At 40.8% G+C, this 26070-nt stretch overlaps 2 protein-coding genes across 9 annotated transcripts; one reads left to right on the forward strand and one right to left on the reverse strand.

Annotated features, from left to right (window-relative positions):
- Positions 1-22671, forward strand: LOC110430690. Of its 8 annotated transcripts, none has more exons than XM_021448499.1 (6): positions 2-1999; positions 2104-2169; positions 3286-3797; positions 8916-15323; positions 21659-21770; positions 22356-22671. In XM_021448499.1, the coding sequence occupies exon 4, from the start codon at positions 9158-9160 to the stop codon at positions 11264-11266; it is 2109 nt and encodes a 702-aa protein (XP_021304174.1). In that variant the 5' UTR covers positions 2-1999; positions 2104-2169; positions 3286-3797; positions 8916-9157; the 3' UTR covers positions 11267-15323; positions 21659-21770; positions 22356-22671. The 8 variants fall into 8 exon arrangements, 7 of the variants coding, with proteins under 7 accessions (XP_021304176.1, XP_021304174.1, XP_021304177.1 ...); XM_021448502.1 differs by having other exon boundaries at positions 2-1987; positions 3709-3797; XM_021448500.1 differs by having other exon boundaries at positions 4-1999; positions 3709-3797.
- On the reverse strand, positions 22834-25725 carry LOC8076426 (putative F-box protein At3g16210). Its single transcript, XM_021449800.1, has 3 exons — positions 24982-25725; positions 22968-23048; positions 22834-22842 (listed from the first exon to the last, which is right to left on the reverse strand). The coding sequence occupies exons 1-3, from the start codon at positions 25723-25725 to the stop codon at positions 22834-22836; spliced, it is 834 nt and encodes a 277-aa protein (XP_021305475.1).

Consider the following 26070-nt stretch of genomic DNA (forward strand, 5'->3'; position numbering starts at 1 on the left):
AACGATTTGTAGAAATACTTCGATGCAAATCCGCAACAGACTACTTATTCTCTACTTCAATCCTATGTCATTCTCCAAAAGATTAGGCCAGCCACGTCACCCCAAAGTACTGTTTGCGGTAAAAAAAAATGCCGACCCCTCTTTCCTCGGCCTATCCTTCCCCTCGACTCTTCCTCTCCTCTTTCTCTTCGCTCCCTCCTTCCTCCTCCCGACGCCAGCAGGGGCGACGGCAACGACGTCGACCAACAGCGGAGCGGCGCGCCGCAGCCACCCTCCTCCTCCTCCTCCTCCTCTCTATCTCGCCTGACTTCCCAGTGTGGCGGCAGGAGCCGCGGCCAGCTCGTCCGGCTGGCCCGAGGCAGCGCACCGGCACCTCCACCGCTCCCTTCCCCACCCTCGTGTCCTCTCCCTTCCTCTCTCTCCCCGTGACCATGACTGTGTCTGGCCTGAGGAAACCCTAGGTGCCATGGGGGCCTCCGATCTGGCCGCAGCGAACCGACCAGGCCCTGCTGGTGGCCGCCGACGTGGTTGCGCGCCCTCCCTCGCCGGTGGAAACCAGAAGCTTCTCTCTTCCTCCGTCCTCTTCCCGATGTTGCCACCAGGGGCGACCAAGACGGCGATGGGCGCGAGGCGCGGCATGGCGGATGGCCACCCCCTCTCTCTCCCCCTCTGTTCCCCTCGCGGGTGAGTCTGCACCGGCAGCCCCCTCCTCCTCCGTTCCCCTCGCAGGTGAGTCCCGACAATCTCTTCTCTTTCCCTCCCTCTCTCCCGATGCGGCAGGGGGCGGCGCGAGCAGCCCTCTAGCCGCATGCGCATAGGCGTGGCTGAGCCCCGTGGTGGCCAGCTCCGTATGTCAGCCGCGGCCGCGTGGCCCCCCTCCTTCCCCTGCTCAGGCGGGTCAGCGGTGCAGCACAGCGTGGCGCCCGCGGGTACCGCTGGTGGGCGCAGGTGCGGCCTGCTGTCACCCGTCCACCGGTGTGGCTTCTTGTGGTCGGGTCCTCATCTCTTTGCCATGGCTCCTAATGATAAAGGCACCAGGTAGCCTTACTCTGAATCTGATTTAGCCTTTCCATATGTATATTCTCTGTGTATCATACATATTTGTTCTCAAGATATATTTACCTGATATATTGTAACTTCTAATTAAATTTGTCATGCTACATCGAGTTCTATTTTAATTCGCAGCCTTTCCATATGTATATTATCTGTGTATCATACATATTTGTTTTCAAGATATATTTACCTGATATATTGTAACTTCTAATTAAATTTGTCATGCTATATCGAGTTCTATTTTAATTCGCAGACAGCTAGGAGATATCGAAGGTCGTTTGGTTTCCAAATTGGTGGCTGTGCTATATTGCCTATTTCACCGAATTGTCCTGTTTAGACCACCTCATTGTATAGTTCGTATTTGTGTTAACTAATTAGGTTTACTATATTGGGGTTCTTTTTTTGTTTGGATAATCTTGCACATTGTTGAGCTAATTACTGAGCTCAACAGAAACATGTCCGAGAAGGAGTTCAAGATATGGTTACAGCTAAGTTACTCTTATTACGAACATGTTGTTTGCTTCTAATTGTTTACCATTATACTATGCTCCCAGATTAGTTTGGGTTCTAATTATGCATGCTCAGTTGCTTCATGTTGTCTCTGTTGTTTCTTGCCTTCTTGAAGAGACTCACTATCTCTAAGCAGATTTACATTACAACGGATTATGAGTCAGAACCCCTAAAAACAAATTTATTACTATGCGAGTTTCTCAATATCTACTGCCTTTGAGTGCTGAAAAAAATATCCCAGTTACATTGCAATGGATTATGAGTCAGAGCCCCTACAAAGAAATTTATTGCTATGCGGGTTTCTCACATATTTTATCTACTGCCTTTGAGTGCTGAAAAAATGTCCCGGTCCTACATTGCTGATTTTTTGATTTATATTAGGTATGCGAAGAATTACATGAACAATATTTGGAATTATGCAGAGGTGCATGTATAGGTATGCAGATTTGCATTTACAAAAATGAGCAGCTGTGCTTTTTGTTATTTGCATTATGCTAACTTTTTAGATAACAAATGAGCTTTTGTCGAAATATTTCTCAGGGCATATGGGTTCTTGGAGAGTGTGCTATCCAACATGATCTTCCTAGGATATTCTGAAGGAAATAGGTGAGTTTAGAACTTTGTTTTGGGCCTTAATCGCTTTTTAGTAGTCAGTACATGACTGTAGGTACCATCTTAATCCACATGAATAGTTGATACAGGATGCTTATGACCTTTTTCTATCTCATGTGCTAATGAAGTGCCTGATGCTTATTTAGTTCGTGATGATTTTTCGTTTCCTTGTCTTCAAACTATCATGGCTGAATGTTTTGAGCTTGATCTGCTACTTTTTCAAGAGAAATGTTAGAATTGTATACTATGGAGCAATATCGTTGTTGTTGATTGTTTACTGCCTTAGTTCATCCAGAGAACTATTAGTATTTTTCCTAAATTAGTTGCTGAGATAACTTCTTAAGCGAATGGAATTTACTCCAAGTTTAGAATAAGTTTTTGTTATTCCTAAGAATATTCATGAGCTTAAATATAACATTGTTTTTTTCTTCACTACCATTTGTGATGCCATTATTTTCAAAGCCCCCTGTGTTCAAACCTTGGCATACCTGAATGGTTGCTTTTTAATTAGTTACTGGGACCTGAATGATGCCAGTAGTCGATTTTAGATGGAAACTCTGCCTGTAGTGTGTGATGTGTGTATTTTTTTTGTTCTTACATGATTTTTTATTGCTGTTCTGATCTGTATACAATTGAGGTACAATGCATAGATGTATATACACTTTCTATAGTCTACATTGCATCTGAATTTTATGTGCTCAAGTTGAATCAATAGAATTGCAGGATCGTTACATGAGTACGTACTTCCTAGTTTCTTATACGTGTTACAACTTATAAGAGCATAATTATTGTTTCCTGAATAGCTGGTGTGTTGTGCTAAGACATAGCTGGCCACTTATGCTGCCAACTCTTCAAACTATTAATGAGTTTGCCATTGGTCCAATGGAAATTCCTGGATGCTCTAAAACAACTCTTATTTTTTGTCTCTTCGAGTTAGTCTATGTGCTTTATGTAAGATGGTTTTTACTATTATTGTTAATGGTATATTATGAGTGCTTAGGTTATATTGACTATGACAGTTCATTCCAGTTTAGTTAAAAGTGTCAAATATATTTGCTAGAGATGAAGCTTGCAGATAATATCTAGCTTACATCCTCGATTGTAAAATAGATATGGAGGAGTACTTATCGCAGCAAGACTATGTCACCCAAAGGAAATACTCCATTTTCCCTGCCTTCATTCAGATGCTACCTAAAATCAGTTGCAAATCATTATGGTTCTATGGCTTGACAGAATATGGCTATATTTTTACAATTTCACCTCCTAATATTGTTTATTAAAAGTTTGTGCAACTTCAGACCTTTTAAATGGCCACTCAGTTTCTATATGTGCAAGTTATTACAAAAATATAGGCATCAGAGAGGTAATCAATTAATTTACATATTACTTGGAATTTATTAGATACCTGAAACAGCTGGTTATTAGTTTACATTTTTTTAGTCTTATGTCCTGAGGTTTAGGCAACCTGACAACTTCTAAATGCTCACTGCTTCTAAATGCTCACAGCTGTGTGTGTGTCTTGTGGTGGTTCAGTCATGGTGCTGGCTAGCAGTGCCTATCTTTGAAATTGATTGGCAAACTGCAAGTGATGATCAAGGAGTGCATCACGCAGCTGAAAGAAGGTACATATTTTATTTGTTTTCATATTAGGCGAGATACATAGTTACCAATTGCAGTTATGGGTTTCTCATTATATATTGCTTACAAATTGTTGCTACAGGCAACTTTGGTCCATGTAGTCGCGCATTGACAACTCATTTTAAGTTCCAACAAAAACAAAAACTCTAAATCAACAAACATTTTTTCCATATATATGAGTACTGGCCTATTACTTTGTTTTCGTTGAGGATCTTTTATCTTTCTTGTGTTGACCATGATCAATTTACTAACATTACTGGAATCACTAGGTTTAGATTTCCCAGCCAAAGCTACCATCGATAGTTATTCTCTTCCAAATTGCCATGCCATATTTTTCTCTTTTGCGAATTTATCTATGCATTATTACACCAAAGTTGTAGTACTCTTCCCTTCTTCTGGTTTGGGTAATGCAAATTAGAGAACGCAATGATGAGAGAGAGTTTGTTTACCTGTAGCACATTAGTAGAGTGCCTAACAGTATTAAGCAATTTAGAAATGCTAAAAAGTCTGCAAGGATTAGCTTCTGTATATGTACCAATTCTTTGATGGTGTGTCAGATATTTAATAACTTTTGTACAGCAGCTAAGATGGATCCTTTATTAGAATACAATATAATGAACAAATAGTAAATATATTTTTTCTTTCCGATCACCTGGTTTCAGGCTCCATTTTCTTATGAACAAATAGTAAATACATTTTTTAAGATGAATGCTCTTTATCAATTTATGTCCCTTTAGCTAGCTCGTTGGTGTCACACCCTGGCTTTTAAAATAAGACCAGAGTCGTCATATGTGTGTCCAGGAAGTCCACACATATAACAAAAGATTAGAATTATCAGAATCAATGTTATATATAGCGGAAAACATATTTATAATAACACTTACAAAACATCAGAGTACGCGGAAACAGTAGCTAAACTTCTTAGGCTCCATTCTTCTCAGGGACGGTTGACTGGGGGCTCCGTACGCCAAGCACTTCTGATAAGCTTCTAGAAAACTTCACAATATCTTTATCCTTCTTCTGAGCAGCACTTTACTACACACCGGGGGTATGGGGGAAATAGCAAGGGTGAGTTCATGTCGAACTCAACAAGTACAGGCAGAAAGTATAATGACATGCAAGGCTTAATCAAAGGAAAAGCTGACACTGTTTAACTGCAGGTGAGCTTTTAAGTTGGTACACTTTTATTACAATTCTTTTATTAAACAACCTATTACTAGTGGTGAGTAGAATATCCCAACCCTTAATTAGATGGAAGTAGATTAACCATTTTATTAATCATCATCATTATTATTATTACTAAGGTAGCAACCTCAGATAGTAACTCGGGGTAGCAACCCCATTAAGGTCATGGGATAGCAATCCCAACTAAGAACACAGGATAGCAATCCTGCCAACACGGAATAGCCATTCCGCCAAAGCACGAGGTAGCAACCTCAACCAAAATCCGCCTCCAAGTTCCATGTGATTCCAATTTGCTCATCAAGTGAGGGTCTGGGCCGCTCGTGACCGTGAGCACGGCTGATATATCAGTTTTACACTCTGCAGAGGTGTGCACTTTCACTCCAAGTCGTGATTCCCATTCGCCCGGGGTCGCGTCTCCCCAAAACACTACCAAGGTGAGCATGCAGGGTTTCACTACGAGACCTTTCACAGGGTCCAACTAATAGGATGCCACTCGCAAGTTTTCACCGGGGCGCTCGACAGTCGATACCCATAGCCATGGCGTACCGAGCAGCCGCTAACTTAATATTCATTACCCAAGTTACTTCCTCACGCCTACCCGGAAAGTAACACCCTACTAGTGGAGGTCCTGCTAATTAGTCAAGCCAGAGCCATATAGTTTGGAGCTGCACTGTAAGTCCCAGGAGGCCGCTCCCTGACTAAGTCCTTACAGAGAGCAGAGACGGGTACGCCCGGCAACCGGACCACCAACAGTACCCGCTCCCTCTTTCCTCAACCAACCACGATGCTCGCAAGCACCACAACATCTCCATCACCGAAGTGACCATTGTTCATCATTTAATCATTAATCATCATTGAAGAATTTATTAAGCAAGATCATTATTTTTATTTATTATATGAAATAGTTGAGTAGAGCAGCTAAGCATCACTACTGTTCACTATACTACCCATGTATAAACCCAGGTATTCAAGGAATAGTAGTAAAGAACTAGTCATGTCCTTAGGGTTTGCAGTATTAAGACACATGCAGTGGAAAGTAAATGTATTTAAAGTTTATAGGTACAATATGATCAAAGGGTGCCTGCACTTGCCTTTATTCCCAGTGTATAACTGCTCAGAAATCTTTGGCTTCTTTCTTCTGATCTCCAACTTCTGCTTCGACTATCGGTCCTCAGCTCCTGGTCTTCACTGTTGACGAACCACGTTTCTTCTACTCGTAGCAACCAAGCAACACAAACAGACAAACAAACAATCACGACTAAGAACAAACACAAGCAAAAGAAAGCTTTGAAAGAAAGCGTACTAAATGACATGGCTTATTGCTACGATCGTGATGGATTGAGAACGGAGCTATCGTTAAACGGACATGACTTTCGAGGCTCGAAGTGTAACGGAGAAGACGACTATACGCTGGTCGTATTTTATTTATAAATAATTATATACCACTGAAGCCAATTAAGCATTTATATTTTTTAAAATATAGAATATATGAATGCAACTAATCAAGTGATCATATATCATGTTTAAACTAATCAAGTTATAATTAATAAAGAAACATTAAGTTTGATATTAATAACATCGGCATTTATTTATTTACAAAAGATCAAAATTATAAACCTAAGTTACTTTTAATCAAAAAGTCATTAAATAAATATTAAACAAATTAATTATATAATTTATGTTTAACTAAAAGAATCATAGTTAATAAATACTTAGGTTAATATTAACAAAGTTGATATTAGATTATAAAATAAAATACCAAAGTGTAAACCTAAATTATTCTTTGTAGATTAAAAGGGCATTTAGTTAGACATTAGTCATTTTATATTTATGGTGAAAACCTAAATGGTCAAACGAGGTAACTATTACTGCAAAAGCGTAGTTTACGTCGATACGAACCTAACGCGATAAGAACGGGCTCAATCAGAGTTAAAACGCGGATTCTATGGCCAAAACTATGTCAGTGGCAAAACCGTGATTACACAGAACTATATTTCGCATTTTAAATAATCAAAACTGAATTTTAAATACATTTGAGACTGCGGGCACTATTTCCCTAAAGCGTAGAGGCTAAAACAGAAAAGGCAAGGGCATAAATCTAATTACTTTTGAACTAATTGGAGTGCGGGTTAATTACGACAAAGGCCGAGGGCCTTTTTGCAAAAGGGTCAGGGGCGGCGCGGGATGTCCAGTCCCCCTGGCCACGCGTCGGCTTGGGAGTGGCTTGGTCCACGGCAAGCTGTGGACCACGCGCGGGGCGTTGGACCACGGGTTCACGGTGGACCGCGGCCGGCCACGGGCGGTTCACGCGGCGGGGAGGTGAAAGTGCATTTAGCCCTTTGTGGGTTTTGGTGAATTGAATGACAACATGATTAAAGGTCTAATAAGTTTGCTAAGTGTTGAACATGATATTGAGTCTATTGCACATACTTGTGGATTGTGTATTAACAAGTATGTTCAAGGCTCAACAAGTAGGCAAACTTAATGATATGCCACATAGTGTTGAAATGAAGGCCAAATTGTGTATTGTCGTATTAGAGGATTATGGAAACAATCTAGGTCAAGCAAAAGACAACAATGCAAATAAAATCTATGGAATGGCCTATATGCTGTGGGATATCATAACATCATGAGAAAGCAAGCATATTTGACAAATGGCAAAAGAGACATGAGTTGATGTTCTTGGATTGGTCTCTACAATGGCTTGCTTTTCATGAATAAGAAGAGCTTGATAGTGAACTAGGTTTGATCAAGCTAGAAGTATGAAGATAAAGATTGAAGTGAGTATTGAGTGTCAAGCCAAAATAGAGAGGATATAAGGAACTGTGAATTGGCTTGACCATATTGATGTTGATCCATATATGTCTCTATGTGAGTCAAACTGAATCTTGATTGATCTCAATATTTATATCTAGAAGATATTCAAGCAAGAATCACAATATTGAAGAAATGATTATTCAATGGATGCTTAATGTGATATGACTTGAGTATGGCTTGATAAGGTGAAGATAGCAAGGAAAGGGCTTCGAGGGACTAAGCGGAGGTGAAGGGATAAGCGACGGCTTAAGGACCGAGGTACCATGGCTAAGGTGAAGAAGAGAGTACTTGCAGTGTCGCCCCTGTACAGTCACAACGGTTAGTTTTCGAATCCTAACGGCTAGTTTCAGTGGGATGAGTATATATACCCATCCCACTGCTTCTGGTCGTGCTGCTGATGCTTCAGATTTTCCAAAGCCATTCCAAAGCCTCTCCCCAACCCTCTCTTTGTGAGAGTGAAGTGCTTAGTGCACAATTTAGTGTCGGGGCTGTGTGATTAAGAGCTTGAGAGTAGATTAGAGCAATCCTAACCTTGAGCACTTGCTGGGCTTCGTCGATATTCGTTGTGCATTTGTTACTCTTGGAGGTGAATGAAGCCTCCTAGACGGCTAGGCGTTGCCCGGCTAGCTCCCGTGCTTGTGGTGAGCAGCGGGACAGTTTGTAAGTTCTTCTTGCAGCTAGTGAAATCACCCCTCCTTCAAGAGGTAACACTCTTGTTTGGAGAACGAGGGAAGGGCAAGCCATTGGTGGCAAGCCGGTCCTTGTGTGGGCACCTCAACAACGTGGACTTAGGCCAGCCTTAGTGGCGACGCCGAACCACGGGATAAATATTGTGTGCTGATTTATATTCTTGCAATATTGTTGTTGAGGTGATTGTAGGGATTGTGGCTGATCTACTTGGTGGTACTTGTGTTGCTGCATATATTTGTTATTCAGTGACTAATATATTTGTAGGAAGCTAGGAAATTTATCTGATCTAAATTTCCTTGGTTGAATTTTGATTTATACTAAGTTGCTCCTGCGCAGGGCGTCAGTGCCGCCCTCTAAGGCCGGCAGTGCCGCCCTCTAATCTGATAGATTTTTGAGTTGAAACTTTGCAGATTTGTCACTGGATATGTCAAGTACATCTTCACCAAGTTTGAGCTCCGTTGGACTCACGGTTGCAGAAAGGTAGTGCCGCCCTCAAAGGGAGGCAGTGCCGCCCTGAGTTTTAGTTTTGTTGGAGCATAATTTTTTGCAGGCCTATTCACCCCCCCTCTAGGCCTCCTCGGCAACATTAACGTCCTTTCAATTGGTATCAGAGCAAGGCTCTCAATTTCGGGCTTAACCGCCTTGAGAGACGATGTCGACAAGTGAGGAGGTATCTCTAGAACTTTTACTTTTATTAGATGGCTCAAATTATACATCTTGGTCTGCTTGTATACTTGATATTTTTAGGGCCATGGGTCCTCAAATAGAGCAGATTGTAGATGTAAGTATTTCACCTCCTAGTGATAATTTGGACTATCTATCTAGAGAGGAAGTGAAATGCTTACAATACAATGCTCAAGCTACTAATGTCTTATTTAGTGCTTTGAGTGAAGATGTTCTTGATGCCATCATATTTGGAGATGGTGAACCACTTGATGATGCTCATGTCATTTGGACCACGCTCAAAGAAAGATATGGCAGCTCCAAATGTGATGAGAAGTTGCTCTCATTGGAGGAACCACTTGAGAGGTGCTCAACTTCACTGACAAATGATGAGCCTCAAGTGATTCTCTCAAAAGGCCTAATGGATCATACCACATACACTTCCTTGCCAACACATGACTTAATTGATGGTAATGAAATGGTTGGTGAGAACAATGCTTTTACATGTGGTACTTCTACTTCCTCTAGTTTTTGTTGTTCTAACATTTTGAAGGAAGGAGAAGCTTGTGATCGGTGGAGGCCAAATGATGAATCCACCTCACCTACAAGCTCAACTCTCCATGACACTTCTCCTGTGTGTTTCATGGCAAAAGGTGAGAAGGTAAAATCAAAAGCCAAACCTCCTTCACCTCCTAGTGACATCTCTAGTAGTGATCTTAGTGATAGCTCTAGTGATGATGAATCTAGTGATGAAGATATTGATGACATAATTAAAAATTTGGATCCTAAGACCAAACTCTTCATCTCTAAACTAATGGAGGATTTAGAGAGCACCCAAGCTGAACTAGCAACTAGAGATGATGATCTTATTGCACAAGAAAACATTTATATTGCTAGTAAGGAAGCTCTTGCATTAGAGAGAAATGAGGTGGCCTCCTTGCACAAGGCTTTGGCTAAAGAGCAAGATGACCATGCTCTCACAAAGAAGACAAATGCTGCACTCAACCAAAAGTATTGTGGCTTAGATGAAAAGCACAAAGAGCTTGAGCTGCAATATAGTCTTCTTTGGGAGAGCACCTCAAATCCCTCTAAGGCAAAGGATGCCTCTACTCCCTCCACTAGCCAAGGTTGTGAAAAATGCTTTAATCTTGATTTGAATATTTATGCCACTAACCTTACTAATATGGAGGTCATGAGAAAGGAGATTGCTAGACTCAATGAAATCATAGCAGCATGGTGCATGAATGACAAAACTCAAGATGCTGGAAAGAAAATTGTGAATGGCTTTGAATGTGTGCAGTTTGAGAGGAGGGAGCAGTTTGGTACAGTTCAGCCTGCACAGACCGCGGTAGTGCCGCACCCCAAGGGCGGTAGTGCCGCGCCCCGCAAAAATGGGAAGGCTACCAATCTGTCTCTTGATCAAACTAAGCTCATAATGAAAAAGCCTAGGCAGAACAACAAAGCTCCCAAGGCCATCAAGGTGCAGCATCAACCAAAGAAGACTCTCATCACTTGCTTCAAGTGCAAGAAAGAGGGTCACCATGTGAAAGATTGCACCTTAAAGAAAGAAGAGAAGAGCATGAGCAGGATTCAAGAGAAGAAGAAGATGGCTCATGTCAAGTCCTCTAGTATGGAACATAATGCTTTTGTGTGTTCCAACAAGGTTGATGACCAAGCCACACTTCTAAAGAACAAGACAAGAAGAAGCAAGAGGAAGTGTTATGAATGCAATGAGAAGGGACATGAAATTTACTCATGTCCCAACAAGAAAAGTGAAGGTTTATCATCGTCAACAAAGAGGCTCTTTAGCAAGGTGACAAGCAAAATGCAAGAAAAGAAGGCTAACAAGAACAAGAGCCGCCTATGCTACACTTGTAGAGAAAAGGGACACCTAAGCATAAATTGTCCCACGGGTAACAATAATCCTAAGCTCAACTCATCAATTGATTCAAATATGCTTATGAGACCTAAAAATGACACTTGTGCTAGGAAGGTGATTGGTTCACCAAGTGGTAGCACAAAGGCCATTTGGGTACCTAAGTCTCTTGTGACTAACCATGATGGACCCAACATAGTTTGGGTACCAAATTATGCTTGATGAGTGTTGTAGATACTTGAAGGTGATATGATGCTTCGGGGTGCTTGAGCAAGTTGATTGAAAATATTCACTCAAGCTATCAACCAATTCATATTGCTTCTTCTTATATGGTTGACCCGAAGATAAATTAATGGAATTATTTCAAACTTCATATTCACCTTGGTAACTAGTACCTAACCCTTGCTAGCTAGCCATTTGACTTGTGTAGTCTCTGGTAGTTCACAAGTATGTGTGTATTTGTGAATTATCAAGAGTGGCTAGAGTATTTCAACTTAAATGAATCATTTGTCATATGATGCTTTTAATGGCTCTCTAGTAGGGCAAGATCTTGTTCATGTTGTAGGTAATGAGGAATCACCTTATGAGGTAATCAAGAAAATAGCCACTGATGATATGAGACCAAAGAAGTTCAAGTAACAGTGATAAGGATATACTCAAGCTGCTGCTGCATCAATCCGCTGACACCTCTGATGCGGTAGTGCCGCCCCTCAGAGCGGTAGTGCCGCCCCTATATAGATAGCAGCAGCTGACATCAGTCCAAAACATGGATGAAGCCTACAACATGATGATGAGCAAAGTGAAAATGATGAGACCACCTCATCCATTATATCTCAAGAAGGGTGGTAACAACAATATCTCAAGTGCAATTATTTTAAAACTAAACTCCTTTGTGTCTTGTGTAGTCACTTAGGATAAATGAAGCACTTGGAGATATTCATTGGTTGCTGGTCATGAAAGAAAAGTATGATTGGAATTGAATAGATCATCCACACCAAGCAACATAGATGACTTTAAGGAGTTTCCTCTGTGGACCTCAAACCAAGAATTTCAAGAAAGCTCAAGTAGAGGCGCTTATTGTTCACAACATGAACTCTCTACTTGATGGAATCTAGTCATATGGTAGATCGCCCAAATTCTCATTTTCATCTTATGGGCATCTACATGCTGCAATGGTTGTGAGTATCTCTTGGCATATTTCAATTACACTATTTGTTGCCATGACCTAGACTTAGAGTAAAATCCCAAGTTCTTAAATGAATAAAGTGTTATATGAGAAATTCAAATACTTAGAGCACTTATCATAAGGGAATTTACTCTATGACTAGAGTTGTGAGACTAACCATTTCTCTAAGTGATTCATGTAGTCTCACTAAATGAGAATGTGTTTCTCAAATGGAGTGTGCTGTTATATGAAGATCATTATTCTAAAACCATGTGATATATTCTCTCTAGCTATTTTGGAATTGATTCATCTATGATTAGCCACTCATCATAATATGGCTTAAATCTGCCCTTTGGACTTAATTGATCAATCATGCACATTCATGTTTCCATTCCACTCAAAAGAGTGTGTATGAGACATCAAGGGAGATTTAGTCCATATTATGAGGTTTCTCTATTTAGTGACCCATTTGCCTTCCACATATAAAGGGTTACTAAGTGAGAAACTAGTGCTTGTGTTTCTAATGACCTTTTTGTGTTGAGCTTGCATAGGAAATCAATAAAAGGTTATTGTTGGCTAAATTGAAGAATTCACAAGCTTTAAGGTTACTCTCCACCTAAAGTAAGATATTGCTGCTTCATATTGATCAAAATCTGAATTTGAATGAAATCAAGTTTGAGGGTTAAATTGGATAAGCTATATTAGAAGAATTGACAAGATGACAAGTATTGATAAGAGGACTGCATGGAAATTGCATCTTGTGAGTATTCTCAACCAAATCCACCTCAAGATTGGACAAGAAGCAAAGAAGAGTTGTGAAATATCAAATCTGTCTAGAAATTTGAAAATCTGAATTGGCTGCCTTCAAGCATGGATTTGGAAGTCCAAACACTGATGAATTGACCTAAAACTTTGTGAGCATGACACACTTATCTAATACTTGTTGCTTTACAGTTTGCATGAAGATTGGTTAAGAAGAAAATCAGTTTTGAGTTGAATTCTGTCAGCTTCAGCATTGCAGATTCAGACCATAGCAGTTTTGGTAGAAAAATTCTTTGACTGATTAAATGGGATCCAAATGAGCTGAAATTTATACAGTAGTTAAAGGACTCATAGATGAAGACCTCTACAAAATTTCATGCATATTGGGCTAGTAGTCTGAGAGATATGAAATTTTCTCTGAGGATGACAGAATCTAAAAACTAGCAGTTTGAAATTGGATTGCAGTATAACAACAAGATTCAGTTGGCTCTCAAGTTGGTCATGAAAAATTTATTGAAAATGAGCAGCATAAGTTTGGATAAAGAAGTTTCATTGGAAGAAGAGAACTCAGACAAGGATCCAAACAAATTGCAATCAGATTACAAGCAGTAGCAAATAATTGCAATTAGTTGTTAGAAGAATTCAAATGCAGTCTTTCAGAAACAGCAGCTAAGATCAGTTGAAACTTGATGAAACTAGTTGGCTTCAGCAGTGACAAGTAGCAAACATGAGTTACAATCAGATGGTACTAGCTGAAATCAATTGGAAGCAACTGAAACTAGCTGAAACTAATTAGATTACAGCAGCCTGAAGGAGTTTGAAACCAGTTGGAATGCAGTGTAAACTTCTCCCTTGACCTTATGGTATTGATATGCATGAGTGTACTCTGTGTACTCTTGTATGCACACATTAAGGGGTAGTTTAGACTATATCTTGTGAGACTATTGGTTTCTTTCAAGTGTATGTTGTGCAGTCCCACACAATGAAAAAGGAAGATGGATGATTCCAATGGATTCTCTAAGTGCTTCACAATTATTCTAGGATCTTGGTTTTTATAAACCAGGTGCTCCCAGTTTAATGTCGAATGCCCCAATCCTTAGTGGAACTGAATTTGAATGAGTTGGAGAAAATAATTGAAGAATGAGCTTTCATGACTATTTTTCCTCTCTAGAGCTCTCAAGTGTTTACGACTCATCTCATTGATTACCCAGGATCTTGTCAACAAAGACTGGTAACTCCTAGTTCATAATTTGCAAATTTCATGAATTTTACCTTTTGCTCTCTATGTGGGTTGCCTTAGGTAAAGAAAGAACTAGGAACATAATTTGTATCTTGGATGATCACAAGAGCTCTAATTCACCACATGTCATCAATTGAGAAATGCATGGCCATCGAAATCTTTTGAGTCTCACTTATGATGGTCATATCAATGAAAATCTATGTGGTGATCTATATACCTTGGTGGTGGTATGTTTTCTTGGCACAATTTCAATTGTTGTAAACTTATGATACCTTGACCAAGGTATAGGATGAACTCCTCTTGACTCTTAAACCGATTCAAATGCACTTTGCAAGTAATTTGAGTACTTGCTGCATATATTAAGGGGGAGTCCATTCTATGTCTTGTGTCTTTGAGACTAACCTTTTCTTCTAGTGAATTTGTGTAGTCTCTTGGTGAGAATGAGCTTCTCTTGGGTATGCTACATTAACTCAATCCAAATGGGTAAAGTTATCTCTCACATTTACTTGGATTGCAATTTTACCACTTAAGTAGCTACTCTCCATAATATAGCTTAAATTGCCTTATTTGGACTTAATTGACCAAAAGTGCATATGTTCTTTCCTTCCACACACATATATGTATGCACTATCAAAAAGGGGGAATTTAGTCTATGTTATGAGGTTTTGCAATTAGTGACTTACATGCCTTCCACATCCAAAAGGTCACTAGTTGTGAAACTCTAGCTTGTGCAATTTGATGTTATCTCTTGTCTTGTGAGCATTACCTAGGTGACAATATGAGATACAAGCATCCCATCCAATTGGCATCAGCTTTTGAAGATTCCTTCAATTGGTGTCAAAATTGTGAAGATCATATTTCAATTGGTATTGGTGGATAATCTTTCAACCTGTCATATCAAGAAATATGCCTTCAATTGGTATCTCAAAATGACAACAAGAGCTGGCAATGGACTTTCCACTGAAATCAAGCACAAGTTTATGATATTTCCTTCAAGATGATGATCAAGAGAGATGGGCATAAATGAAGTATTTTGCATTTTGCCAAGCCCATCAAAGCACTAAATTCATAATATCATGATCACAGTGGAGATTATGAGGTTTAGAACAAAGGTATATCGCTCCATGAACTCTAGTATTACCTTTGTGCATCTAGGCCCTTACATGCTAGTGTGTGCATGTGTATGCAATATTTGAGCCACACCATGAGTTTGTTCTTATGGTGACGATTAGAGAATGATTTAGATATTTGGCTGATACCTCTGTGGTGATAAAGTGAGTTTGTCTCATGTTAAAACTATCATCTAAGTGAGGTATGGGCTAAATATGCTAACTTCTCAAGAATCTTGACTTAAGGTGTTGCATACTTGGTTTGGTAGAAAACTTAGGAGAGAAATCCTATATGCTAAACTTTTACCTACCTCTTGCCCTCATTTGTCTACCATTATTTCTTCCTTTCGGTTGAGAGATCCTTTTTGGAGATTAATGCCAAAGGGGGAGAAATATTGGGAGAGAGTGTAAGGGAGAAGAGATTGATATGTGGATTGAAAGGGGTAAAGGAGAGGCATATAAGATTTTTCAAATTTTTGTGTGGTGTGTGCAAGGATAGTTTATGCTTTTGATAAGGACCACTTATGCTAGTGTGATGTTCATGCCTTGAGTAGTGGTTGTCTTTACTTCTAGGCTGTTCTGGCAAGTGCGGCAGTGCCGCCCTTAGCTAGCTAGCAAACTTTGAGTGCTTGACCTGCCATGAGCATCATGTTTATCATGTTGACACCTTGCACCCCACGGATGCTAAGACATAGAAGAGTTTCCACACTTCATCTTGAATATGTGCATTTGGCATTTGAGGCCAAAACATGAAATTCTACTCTATGCACATATTTAAGGGGAGCTCACTATATCATAGGATTCAAAATCTTAATGTTTATCAATCTCTTGTAAGCTTTAATTGTGTTGTCATCAATCACCAAAAAGGGGGAGATTGAAAGTGCATCTAGCCCTTTGTGGGTTTTGGTGAATTGAATGACAACATGATTAAAGGTCTAATAAGTTTGCTAAGTGTTGAACAGGATATTGAGTCTATTGCACATACTTGTGGATTGTGTATTAACAAGTATGTTCAAGGCTCAACAAGCAGGCAAACTTAATGATATGCCACATAGTGTTGAAATGAAGGCCAAATTGTGTATTGTCGTATTAGAGGATTATGGAAACAATCTAGGTCAAGCAAAAGACAACAATGCAAATAAAATCTATGGAATGGCTTATATGCTGTGGGATATCATAACATCATGAGAAAGCAAGCATATTTGACAAATGGCAAAAGAGACATGTGTTGATGTTCTTGGATTGGTCTCTACAATGGCTTGCTTTTCATGAACAAGAAGAGCTTGATAATGAACTAGGTTTGATCAAGCTAGAAGTATGAAGATAAAGATTGAAGTGAGTATTGAGTGTCAAGCCAAAATAGAGAGGATATAAGGAACTGTGAATTGGCTTGACCATATTGATGTTGATCCATATATGTCTCTATGTGAGTCAAACTGAATCTTGATTGATCTCAATATTTATATCTAGAAGATATTCAAGCAAGAATCACAATATTGAAGAAATGATTATTCAATGGATGCTTAATGTGATATGACTTGAGTATGGCTTGATAAGGTGAAGATAGCAAGGAAAGGGCTTCGAGGGACTAAGCGAAGGTGAAGGGATAAGCGACGGCTTAAGGACCGAGGTACCATGGCTAAGGTGAAGAAGAGAGTACTTGCATTGAGTCGAGGAACTAATCAAGCTATGAGGAGTCATATTGTGTTGAGAATCAAATAATTAGTAGAAGTGACTTGAAGCCATAGAGGTGAACTCATATGTGTTGAAATGGGTCAAGTCACATGCTCAAGGTGTGTTTGCTCAAGAAACGGAGACAAAGTTGATTGCACCCCTTTATGGAGTAATATTGAGAAGAAATGGCATATGAAGACATTGAAGACTCAAGTGGTTAAATTAGTTATATTCTCTTGTTCTTGATTATAGGTATGCCGTACTATCAAGGGGGATGCAATACGAATGATAGACAAGTCTCAAGTGCTCAAACTAACCGAACCCAAGTGCTAACATGAGAGAAAACACTTAGCACTGCACCTGCACAAGTTGATCTTGGAGTTTGTTCTCTGCAGGGTTGGATAGCCCTTGAAACAAGCTTTCCGAAAAGTCCAAGATCACAGCAAACGGAGTTCGGAGTAAAAAGTTATGACTTTTTCCGTAAGGTGACCTGTGCTGTTTTTATAAGGGCGGCAGTGCCACCCATGAAGGGCGGCAGTGTCGCCCCTGTACAGTCACAACGGCTAGTTTTCGAATCCTAACGGCTAGTTTGAGTGGGATGAGTATATATACTCATCCCACTGCTTCTGGTCGTGCTGCTGATGCTTCAGACTTTCCAAAGCCATTCCAAAGCCTCTCCCCAACCCTCTCTTTGTGAGAGTGAAGTGCTTAGTGCACAATTTAGTGTTGGGGCTGTGTGATTAAGAGCTTGAGAGTAGATTAGAGCAATCCTAACCTTGAGCACTTGCTGGGCTTCGTCGATCTTCATTGTGCATTTGTTACTCTTGGAGGTGAAGCCTCCTAGACGGCTAGGCGTTGCTCGGCTAGCTCCCGTGCTTATGGCGAGCAGCGGGACAGTTTGTAAGTTCTTGCAGCTAGTGAAATCACCCCTCCTTCAAGAGGTAACACTCTTGTTTGGAGAATGAGGGAAGGGCAAGCCATTGGTGGCAAGCCGGTCCTTGTGTGGGCACCTCAACAACGTGGACTTAGGCCAGCCTTAGTGGCGACGCCGAACCACGGGATAAATATTGTGTGCTGATTTATATTCTTGCAATATTGTTGTTGAGGTGATTGTAGGGATTGTGGCTGATCTACTTGGTGATACTTGTGTTGCTGCATATATTTGTTATTCAGTGACTAACATACTTGTAGGAAGCTAGAAAATTTATCTGATCTAAATTTCCTTGGTTGAATTTTGATTTATACTAAGTTGCTCCTGCGCAGGGCGTCAGTGCCGCCCTCTAAGGCCGGCAGTGCCGCCCTCTAATCTGATAGATTTTTGAGTTGAAACTTTGCAGATTTGTCACTGGATATCTCAAGTACATCTTCACCAAGTTTGAGCTCCGTTGGACTTACGGTTGCAGAAAGGCAGTGCCGCCCTCAAAGGGAGGCAGTGCCGCCCTGAGTTTTAGTTTTGTTGGAGCATAATTTTTTGCAGGCCTATTCACCCCCCTTCTAGGCCTCCTCGGCAACATCAAGGTCCTTTCAGGAGGCACCCGGCCACGGCGGCGCTCACCGTGACGGCGCTGTGGTGCACGGGAGGCCGTGCCGAGGGCACCAGCGTGCTCGTCCCGGCAAGGCGAGCGCGATGCGCGCGTCTACGAGGACAGGAAGGAGCCGGGAAGGCGCGTGCGCGTGGCGGGGCGGCTCGGCGGCGTGAACGAAACTTCGGCGAGGTTATGCGGCGCGCAAGGAGGGAGATATAGAGCGAGAGGAGGTGCCGGGGCTTCCTCACCTTGCTGCGAAGGTCGTGGCGGCGTCGTTATTGGCTGAGACACCGGGAAACGGAGATCGACGGCGGCGGCTTGGACCTCGGGGATGGAGGCTATGTCGGCGACGCGATTAGGGCACGGAGTGGCGGCGACGCTCGATTAGGGTTCGAAGGGGGCGCAGGGGGTTCGGCATGGCCGTCTTATAGGCGCGGCCATCCTCGGTTCGCGTGTGGGCGCTCGGATCGAGCGAACGGCGGCGGTGGCTCACCCCGCGCGATGCGGGCGGGAGGTTAGGGACGTCCAGCGCGGCTGACAGGTGGGGTCAGGGCGTCAGCGGCACAGTGCGGGCTGGCAGGCGGGTCCCACGTGGCAGTGGCTCGGGGCGCAGCGGGCGAGCGGGGTCCGCCTGGCAGTGGCACGGGCGGGGGCGCGGGCCGCGCTGCTTGCTGGGCCGCAGACTGCGCAGCTGGGCCGAGAGGCGCGGAGGGGGGGGGGAGGCCGGCTTGGGCTGGGCCAGAAGCGGGAGGGAAAAGAGAGAGAGAAATATCTTTTCTTTTTGCAAACAGAAATTCTAAACTATTTTGCCAACCAATTTCCAAACCATTTTTGAATTCCTAATATGAGATTATTTAGGAGCTTGTTTTCTTTACTAATTTTAGAAACAAAGCATATCTTGTTAAAAACTCATTTTTAAATTATTTTTTTAACTCAATTATAAATTAGTTTTCAAATATGACTTTTGGAGTTTTATTTTTCTGAAAACCGAAAGGGCCTAAACGTGCTCGCTAGAAATTTTGAAATTCATTTTTCCGAGACAAGCCAAACAAAGTTAGGGCACAAAGCACACAATATCAAAACCAAACACCCTTCACTTATCACTTATCTTTATAAAAGTTTTAAAATTTCACATTTTCCTCATTTCATAATAACAATAATTAATAAAAATCTTGTAATATTTTAGAAGAATTTTAAATTCTTATTTGATTTAGTGTTTTCTAATAACAATCCAAAATTAAAAATTTTGGAGTGTTATAGTTGGTCACATGTAATTTGGAATGTTGATCCTCTTTCTTGATTTGTGCAATATAATTATTCCATGAAGTGCCATGATTTTGTACCATCCACAACACCTGCTATATCTTTGTTCGTGGTCAAAATTTATAGCATATATTCTACCGGTAAAAATGCATAGTCAGATATTTTTTAAATAGCTGACCTTATTATTATGAGTGATCTGATGGTGTGTGAGAGATTTTGTACCTTTTCCACGCTAGCTAAAATGGACTTATTGTTTGTTTAGTGGATTTACCCTAATAACGCCCAGAAATTTTTTATCGGTCCACCTCGGTGACAGGTCATCTTCGGCTTTTCTTATTATTGGTCCACCTCTGCACAGGTAATTCGCTTGGCCGTGCTTTTTCCATGTAGTCTAAAAAACTCCGTCCACATGTCACTCCCCCATGGTTACTCCACCTTGCTGAACACCTCTTCTAATGTTCTCAGCATTTGTCATTTCCCGTTTTCCCTCTCTTCATCCTATGACCAAAATCATCCGCTTGTGAGGTACTTAGCATGGCTGTCACTTATATTATGTGATTTTTAGGGTAAATCGTTTGTCAGCATGCCTTGAAGCTCCAAGTTGATTAACAAATGATGATTGCTATGCTCTGAGTCCTCTAAAAATTTAGTTTTTATTCATAAAGATTCTTGCCTTCTTTATTGGTGAAGCATACTTTCGTTGTCATTGTTATTTCACAGAACTGTTGTCAGGAAGTGATAACTAAGAAGGATGATGTTGCCAAAGAGCTTCACGAGCTTATCACCCTATATGGTGTGAGTTTGCATTTACCCTAACAAGCCGTAGGCACTCGCCGGGCAGCCAGAGGGGCCATGTTGCCCCAATATTTCTTACTGCTCCACGCCGACATGTCACCTTCACGTTTTCTTATTAGTCCACCTTTGCTCAGCTCGTCTGCTTGGCCGTGGTTTGTCCATGTTGGCAAAAAAAATTCGTCCACATGCCGCTCCCCAATCGCCGCTCCGCCCCTTCTGAACGCCTCTTCCAATGTTCTGAGCATTTGCTATTTGCTATTTTCCCCCTCTTCAGCCTGTGATGAAAATTTCATATCTATTTCTCAATGATATGATCTAATGTTCAGCCTCTTGTGAGGTACTTGGCATGGCTGTTGCTTATATCATGTGATTTTTAAGGTTAAACTGGTTCACAGCATGCCTTGAAGCTCCAAGTAGATGAACAAATGATGATTGCTATGCTTCTGAGGCCTCTAAAAATCATGTCTATGTTCAGAAAAAGATTTTTGCCATCTTCATTGCTGCAGCATACTTTTGTTGTCATTGTTAATTCACAGTCTTTTTTGAATTCCCTGGTAGTGTCATTAACTTTGTAATACCAATATTGTCTATTCATGATCTATCTCTGTAGAGTATCTCATTTATCAACTTTGTGGACATCGGTTCCAATGTGATTTGGGGGCTCTTGTTGTAGTGGTAACTTTTTTAACAAAAAAAAATGCTCATCATACCTGTTTAAGGTTGTGCGATGTTGTCGTTCAAAAGTTACAGATTACATTTGTTACGTAAATAATAGTTTGTTGCCTACTTCAGATTTGTGATGTACGAACTGTAGCAAGATATGTTTCATCAGTCCAAACTTCACCCATGAAAGGCAACATTCAAGTGCCTTTTAATCTTAAATTAGAGCCTTAGTAACCTAAGCTTGCTTAGTTCAATAGTTAGTGTACAGTGCCAGGCTGCCAGCTGTCGATTTCTTCCTGCTGCTCAATATCTTCATAGGATGAGTACTCTCCTTTCTTCCATATCACCAAACTATGTTTTGTTTTTTCAACATGTGCCCCATCCTTGTTGATTTCAGCACTTACTTTGTTTATATAGATTCACGGTTTTGGATGGACCATATGGTGTTGCTGCTTGTTGGCACCCTGCTCGGATATCTTGCATGGCATCGCCCATATTGGTCATGCGTCAATCTATTTTCTTCAACAAGGTGAGGTTTTCTATGCCTTGCCTTTAATGCAGACCTAGAGCACAAAAACAAGATAAATTCGGTTGATCTTATGAATTTCTCTATCATGTGTGTTACCACTCTTACAAACCAGTTACCTACAGGTTAATACTATGTGTGCGTTTTTTTTGCTTTTTTTGCACATAGAATTAGTTCTACAATACTACACTATTTTGTCCTTAAACCTAAAAACTGGCACCAGCCCTAACATTATCTCTAAAAAGTGAATACATATGCGGGTGTCCATGTAAAGAGCAAATTCTCAGTTCAAGCTGGCTTCGTTTGATATTCTTGCTCTCTGTTCCTTCTCTCTCTCTTTATTGGCTCATGTGTTGTTAACAAATTCAGGTATTTGTAATGCATACAAATATGCATGTGCAGTACTTCGACACTAAGAATGTTAGTTCCTATTGTTACAACTGCTTTTCATTTTATTTTAAATAGTTCTCGGTGTTTTAATATAGACATACAAAAACCAAGCAAATGAGCCTATTACTCTGAACTCAAAAAGAAATAACAATTATTCATACAATTACATTTCGTCAGCATTTTTTCCTCTGTTAACAGACATCGAGCGATTGTCACTCGAGCGATTGTACACAACTCAAGCGAACATGAATGTGAATGTGAATTCAACCGCAGCATGAATTACTGATCATCGTCGCGTCCAACCTGAAGACCAGCAGAAAATAACCATCCTTACAAGCATGTCTGCCGCTCTCATGTACTATAGTAATTCGACACTGCCAAAACCTATTGTAATATCGGGTCTGCGCCCTACTAATCTTGCACAATGTACCTATCAACTACTCACGATTATTAAGTCTGTGATAATATGTATATATATACAACCAGCTCTCTTTTCCTGCGTTATTTACTAAAAGCTACATTGCTTTACCGCGCGCACAGGGTGCGCGCTGTCCACTAGTTACACAATAACCATGTTCTATTACATTTCATCTGCATCGTCCCAACAATGAAACATGCTAGCCGCATTAACCAAAAACAGTGACAAAACAACGTGACTGGCCATGACAGATAGCACTTAAAACATCTAAAAAAACGCATTGACTCACACACATGGATTGCAAACTACAATATACCCTAGGGACGAACTAGTCCTTGCAAATAATCCAAATCATCAACACAACTATGAGTATGAGCAAAGCATGGAGATACATGGAGCTCGGCGAACTCCTGTGTTTTGGCCGAACTGCCAGTTGCACTGCTTGTTCTTGGAACCAGCTCGTCCTCCCACCTCTAGAACAAACATGCAACAGTCGGATCAACCTAGAAGACAGAACAAACGGCAGCTAAGCAAATAGATAGCTTCAAAGTTTCCAAACTATGTTAAACTCAAAATGAAAGTGTAAAAAGCACAAGGATGTTATAGTTTTACAAGTGTGTATCTGCATCTTAGGAAGACACATCACAGAGCTGCTCTCAAACCACAGTGCCAAAACCGATCTGAGTAACCCATGAATTAACATACATATGTGTCGTATGATACTTACAGATCTAGATATATCATATGCGATCAAATGTGAGATGTCTAAGTGATGTTGTGGTTTCTAAGCATCGTACGTTACAATATGCACCAGACCTTCTCAAATTTTTATCATAGCCTCCACATACCATATAATGATGTTTTCTCAAGTTTCGTGATTCTCGTAATTCGATTGAATTTTATAAAATGTTAAAACACTTGGCCCACAAGTTTCTCCTCATTTTTCTTGAATAAGATCTTAGAAATTTCCGTCCAGTTCCTGAATATGGCCTCACACGACACTCACTAACTTTAATATCATTTTTAAATCACTAGATTTCATAATTTGATGCACGTGCAGTTCAAATTTGCAATTTTCAAAATAATTCAATAAAAAGAAATTAATTCTAGAAATATAGTAAAAAGGTGAAAAATTGCATCAAATTTAAATATATAGTTGCAGGTACTAGAGTAGGATTAGAGAAAAAGTTTGGGCGCAAAAAGAAATAAATGATTAAAAACTTTGCCGAGTGCCGAGTGGCAAAAAAAATATTAAAAAAAGAAAAAAAATCTTTGTCGATTGCCAAAGAGGGGGCACTCGGCAAAGAAAATATTTCAAAAAAAGAATATATATATATATATATAGTTCTACCATTCCAAACACTATAGGACAGTAGCTCCAAACAAATTCAAGATCCTTTGCGAGTATGCAATAAAACATGGGGTACATGGAGTTCAGGGTGACAAATTCAGGACAACTTATTTCAAAAATCCAGCATTCTATACTTGGCTGGTAAGCACGATTTAATTGCTCATAGCAGGGTTTTAGCTAGGGTATCAAGTAGGTTCAGATTGATTTTCTTCGCAATTATATTTGCAAGTGAGATAAATGATAATACCAAATGGCATATGTACATTATTTATATCAACAACATCAGTATAGAGTTTAGAGACATTAAAAACTGAGATTGAGGTACCTTGCATTGCAGACTAATTTTGATCCACCATTTCTCCACAAGGGCTGTCACAAGTAAAAACATGATAATCTGGTGCTACTGAATGCAAAAAATAGAATGTCAGTACAAGAATAAACATAAGTAAATCATAGATTATAATAGTGCTTTTACAAACTCAGGTTACAAAGACTTGCACACACACACACACACAAAGGGCACCTTGCTAGGTGCATCTGAGCTAACAACTATTATTGGTCCCATACAATAATCTGCCCGCTCATTATTATCATGGTCTGATACACAAAAGCGATTCCACACAAGGAACCATGTAATGGGCAACAGAATGGAGTCCAGTGCTGAATTTTATTCCATTCCGATGGTCATACAACAAGTCCTGTGCCATCTCGATTATTTCCTCAAGAGATCCATCGCGCAGATCACATCTCGAAAGGCGAAAGGCATCAATTGACAGGAATATCTTGTTTCTATCGCCTGAAGCACAAGCAAAAACCTTCAGTAGCCTTGGCACTGGCAAGCAGATGCAACAATGCCGCAGCCAAGCAAGGTTTGGACCATCCTCTGCCAACCAAATTTCCACTTCCCACGGCGAGGAAGACCCAACATAGCATAGCTTACCACCAAGATTGCACAGGGTGTCATTATTGGTTAGAAACCCATAGGTTGGCGGGTGGGAATGCACGGTGAACGTTTCATCATGCAAGCTAAACTTTAGGATGACATGTGAACTGACCTTGCGGATGCCATGTCTGGTGATGGAGTGGAGAGCGCTCCAGTAGAAGAACCCAGGTAGACAAATCGGAGTCTTGGCACTGATAGCATAAGGTGGGTCCACGGTAGCCTTCCATTTCCAAGCATCTGCTCCATCACCAATGGTCAAGATCTCATGCCCAGCACTGTATTCCAGAACTATGCCTTCCCCATCTGTCTGTGGGATTTCGGCATATGAGCGGTAGAAGTGCCTAGCGACCTTGTACTTACCAGTACAAGGGTCAACACCAAAGGCGACCCTGCTATCCCCAGCAGTACTATGGCTTCCTTGTGGCAATTCAACAAACTCCCTGGTTGCCGGGTTACACACAAACATCCGTCCCATAAAGCAAGGGATCAGAATGAGCCCATCACAATGCAAAGGAATGGTGAAGATCGGGATTCCACCGGGACACCTCTTCTCTAGGATGAGTTCAGCAACCTTGCTTTGCCCAGGCTGGAAACTGTAGAAACTGACACCCTCAATGCTACTGTTCCTATAGTCCTTCTGGTACCCTCGGGGAACAACCACCATTGACAACCTAGTCCTAGAATGCTCCAGGTGGCAGCGGGTAAAATGAGTACTGAGTATAGTTCTGCGCCAACTCTTGCATACTGACTGGAAGCGCACAAGACATTTCACAGGGAGTAGTATGAGAATTTTACAAAAGAGTATGTCATCAGGGATGTGGCTGCTACTGCCGGCGGAATCAGGCCCCACCGCCATCCGACGGATACGTTTAGGTTGTGTGTGGATGATACGGGTGGATTGATTTTGCTAATCGATTTCAATCTGCTCTGGCCCTGTGTATTCAGATGAATATATATATAGTCAGCTATGAGCGCCCCAAAATCAGAAACGGAATTGAATACAGATTCCGAAGAGAAGGGAACTATAATAGGGAAAACGTATTTAGAGGAAAAATAAACAAATATCCTTATCGGATTTGGATATGTATGAACCAGATTGAATTGAACTAGTAAAAAACATAATGAAAAAGGATTTTTTTGTTAACTATATACAATGAAAAATGAAAAAAGATTGAAATCAAATGACCAAGGGCAAGCGGCG

This window comes from Sorghum bicolor, chromosome 10, assembly GCF_000003195.3.
Source record: "Sorghum bicolor cultivar BTx623 chromosome 10, Sorghum_bicolor_NCBIv3, whole genome shotgun sequence".
NCBI lineage: Eukaryota > Viridiplantae > Streptophyta > Magnoliopsida > Poales > Poaceae > Sorghum > Sorghum bicolor.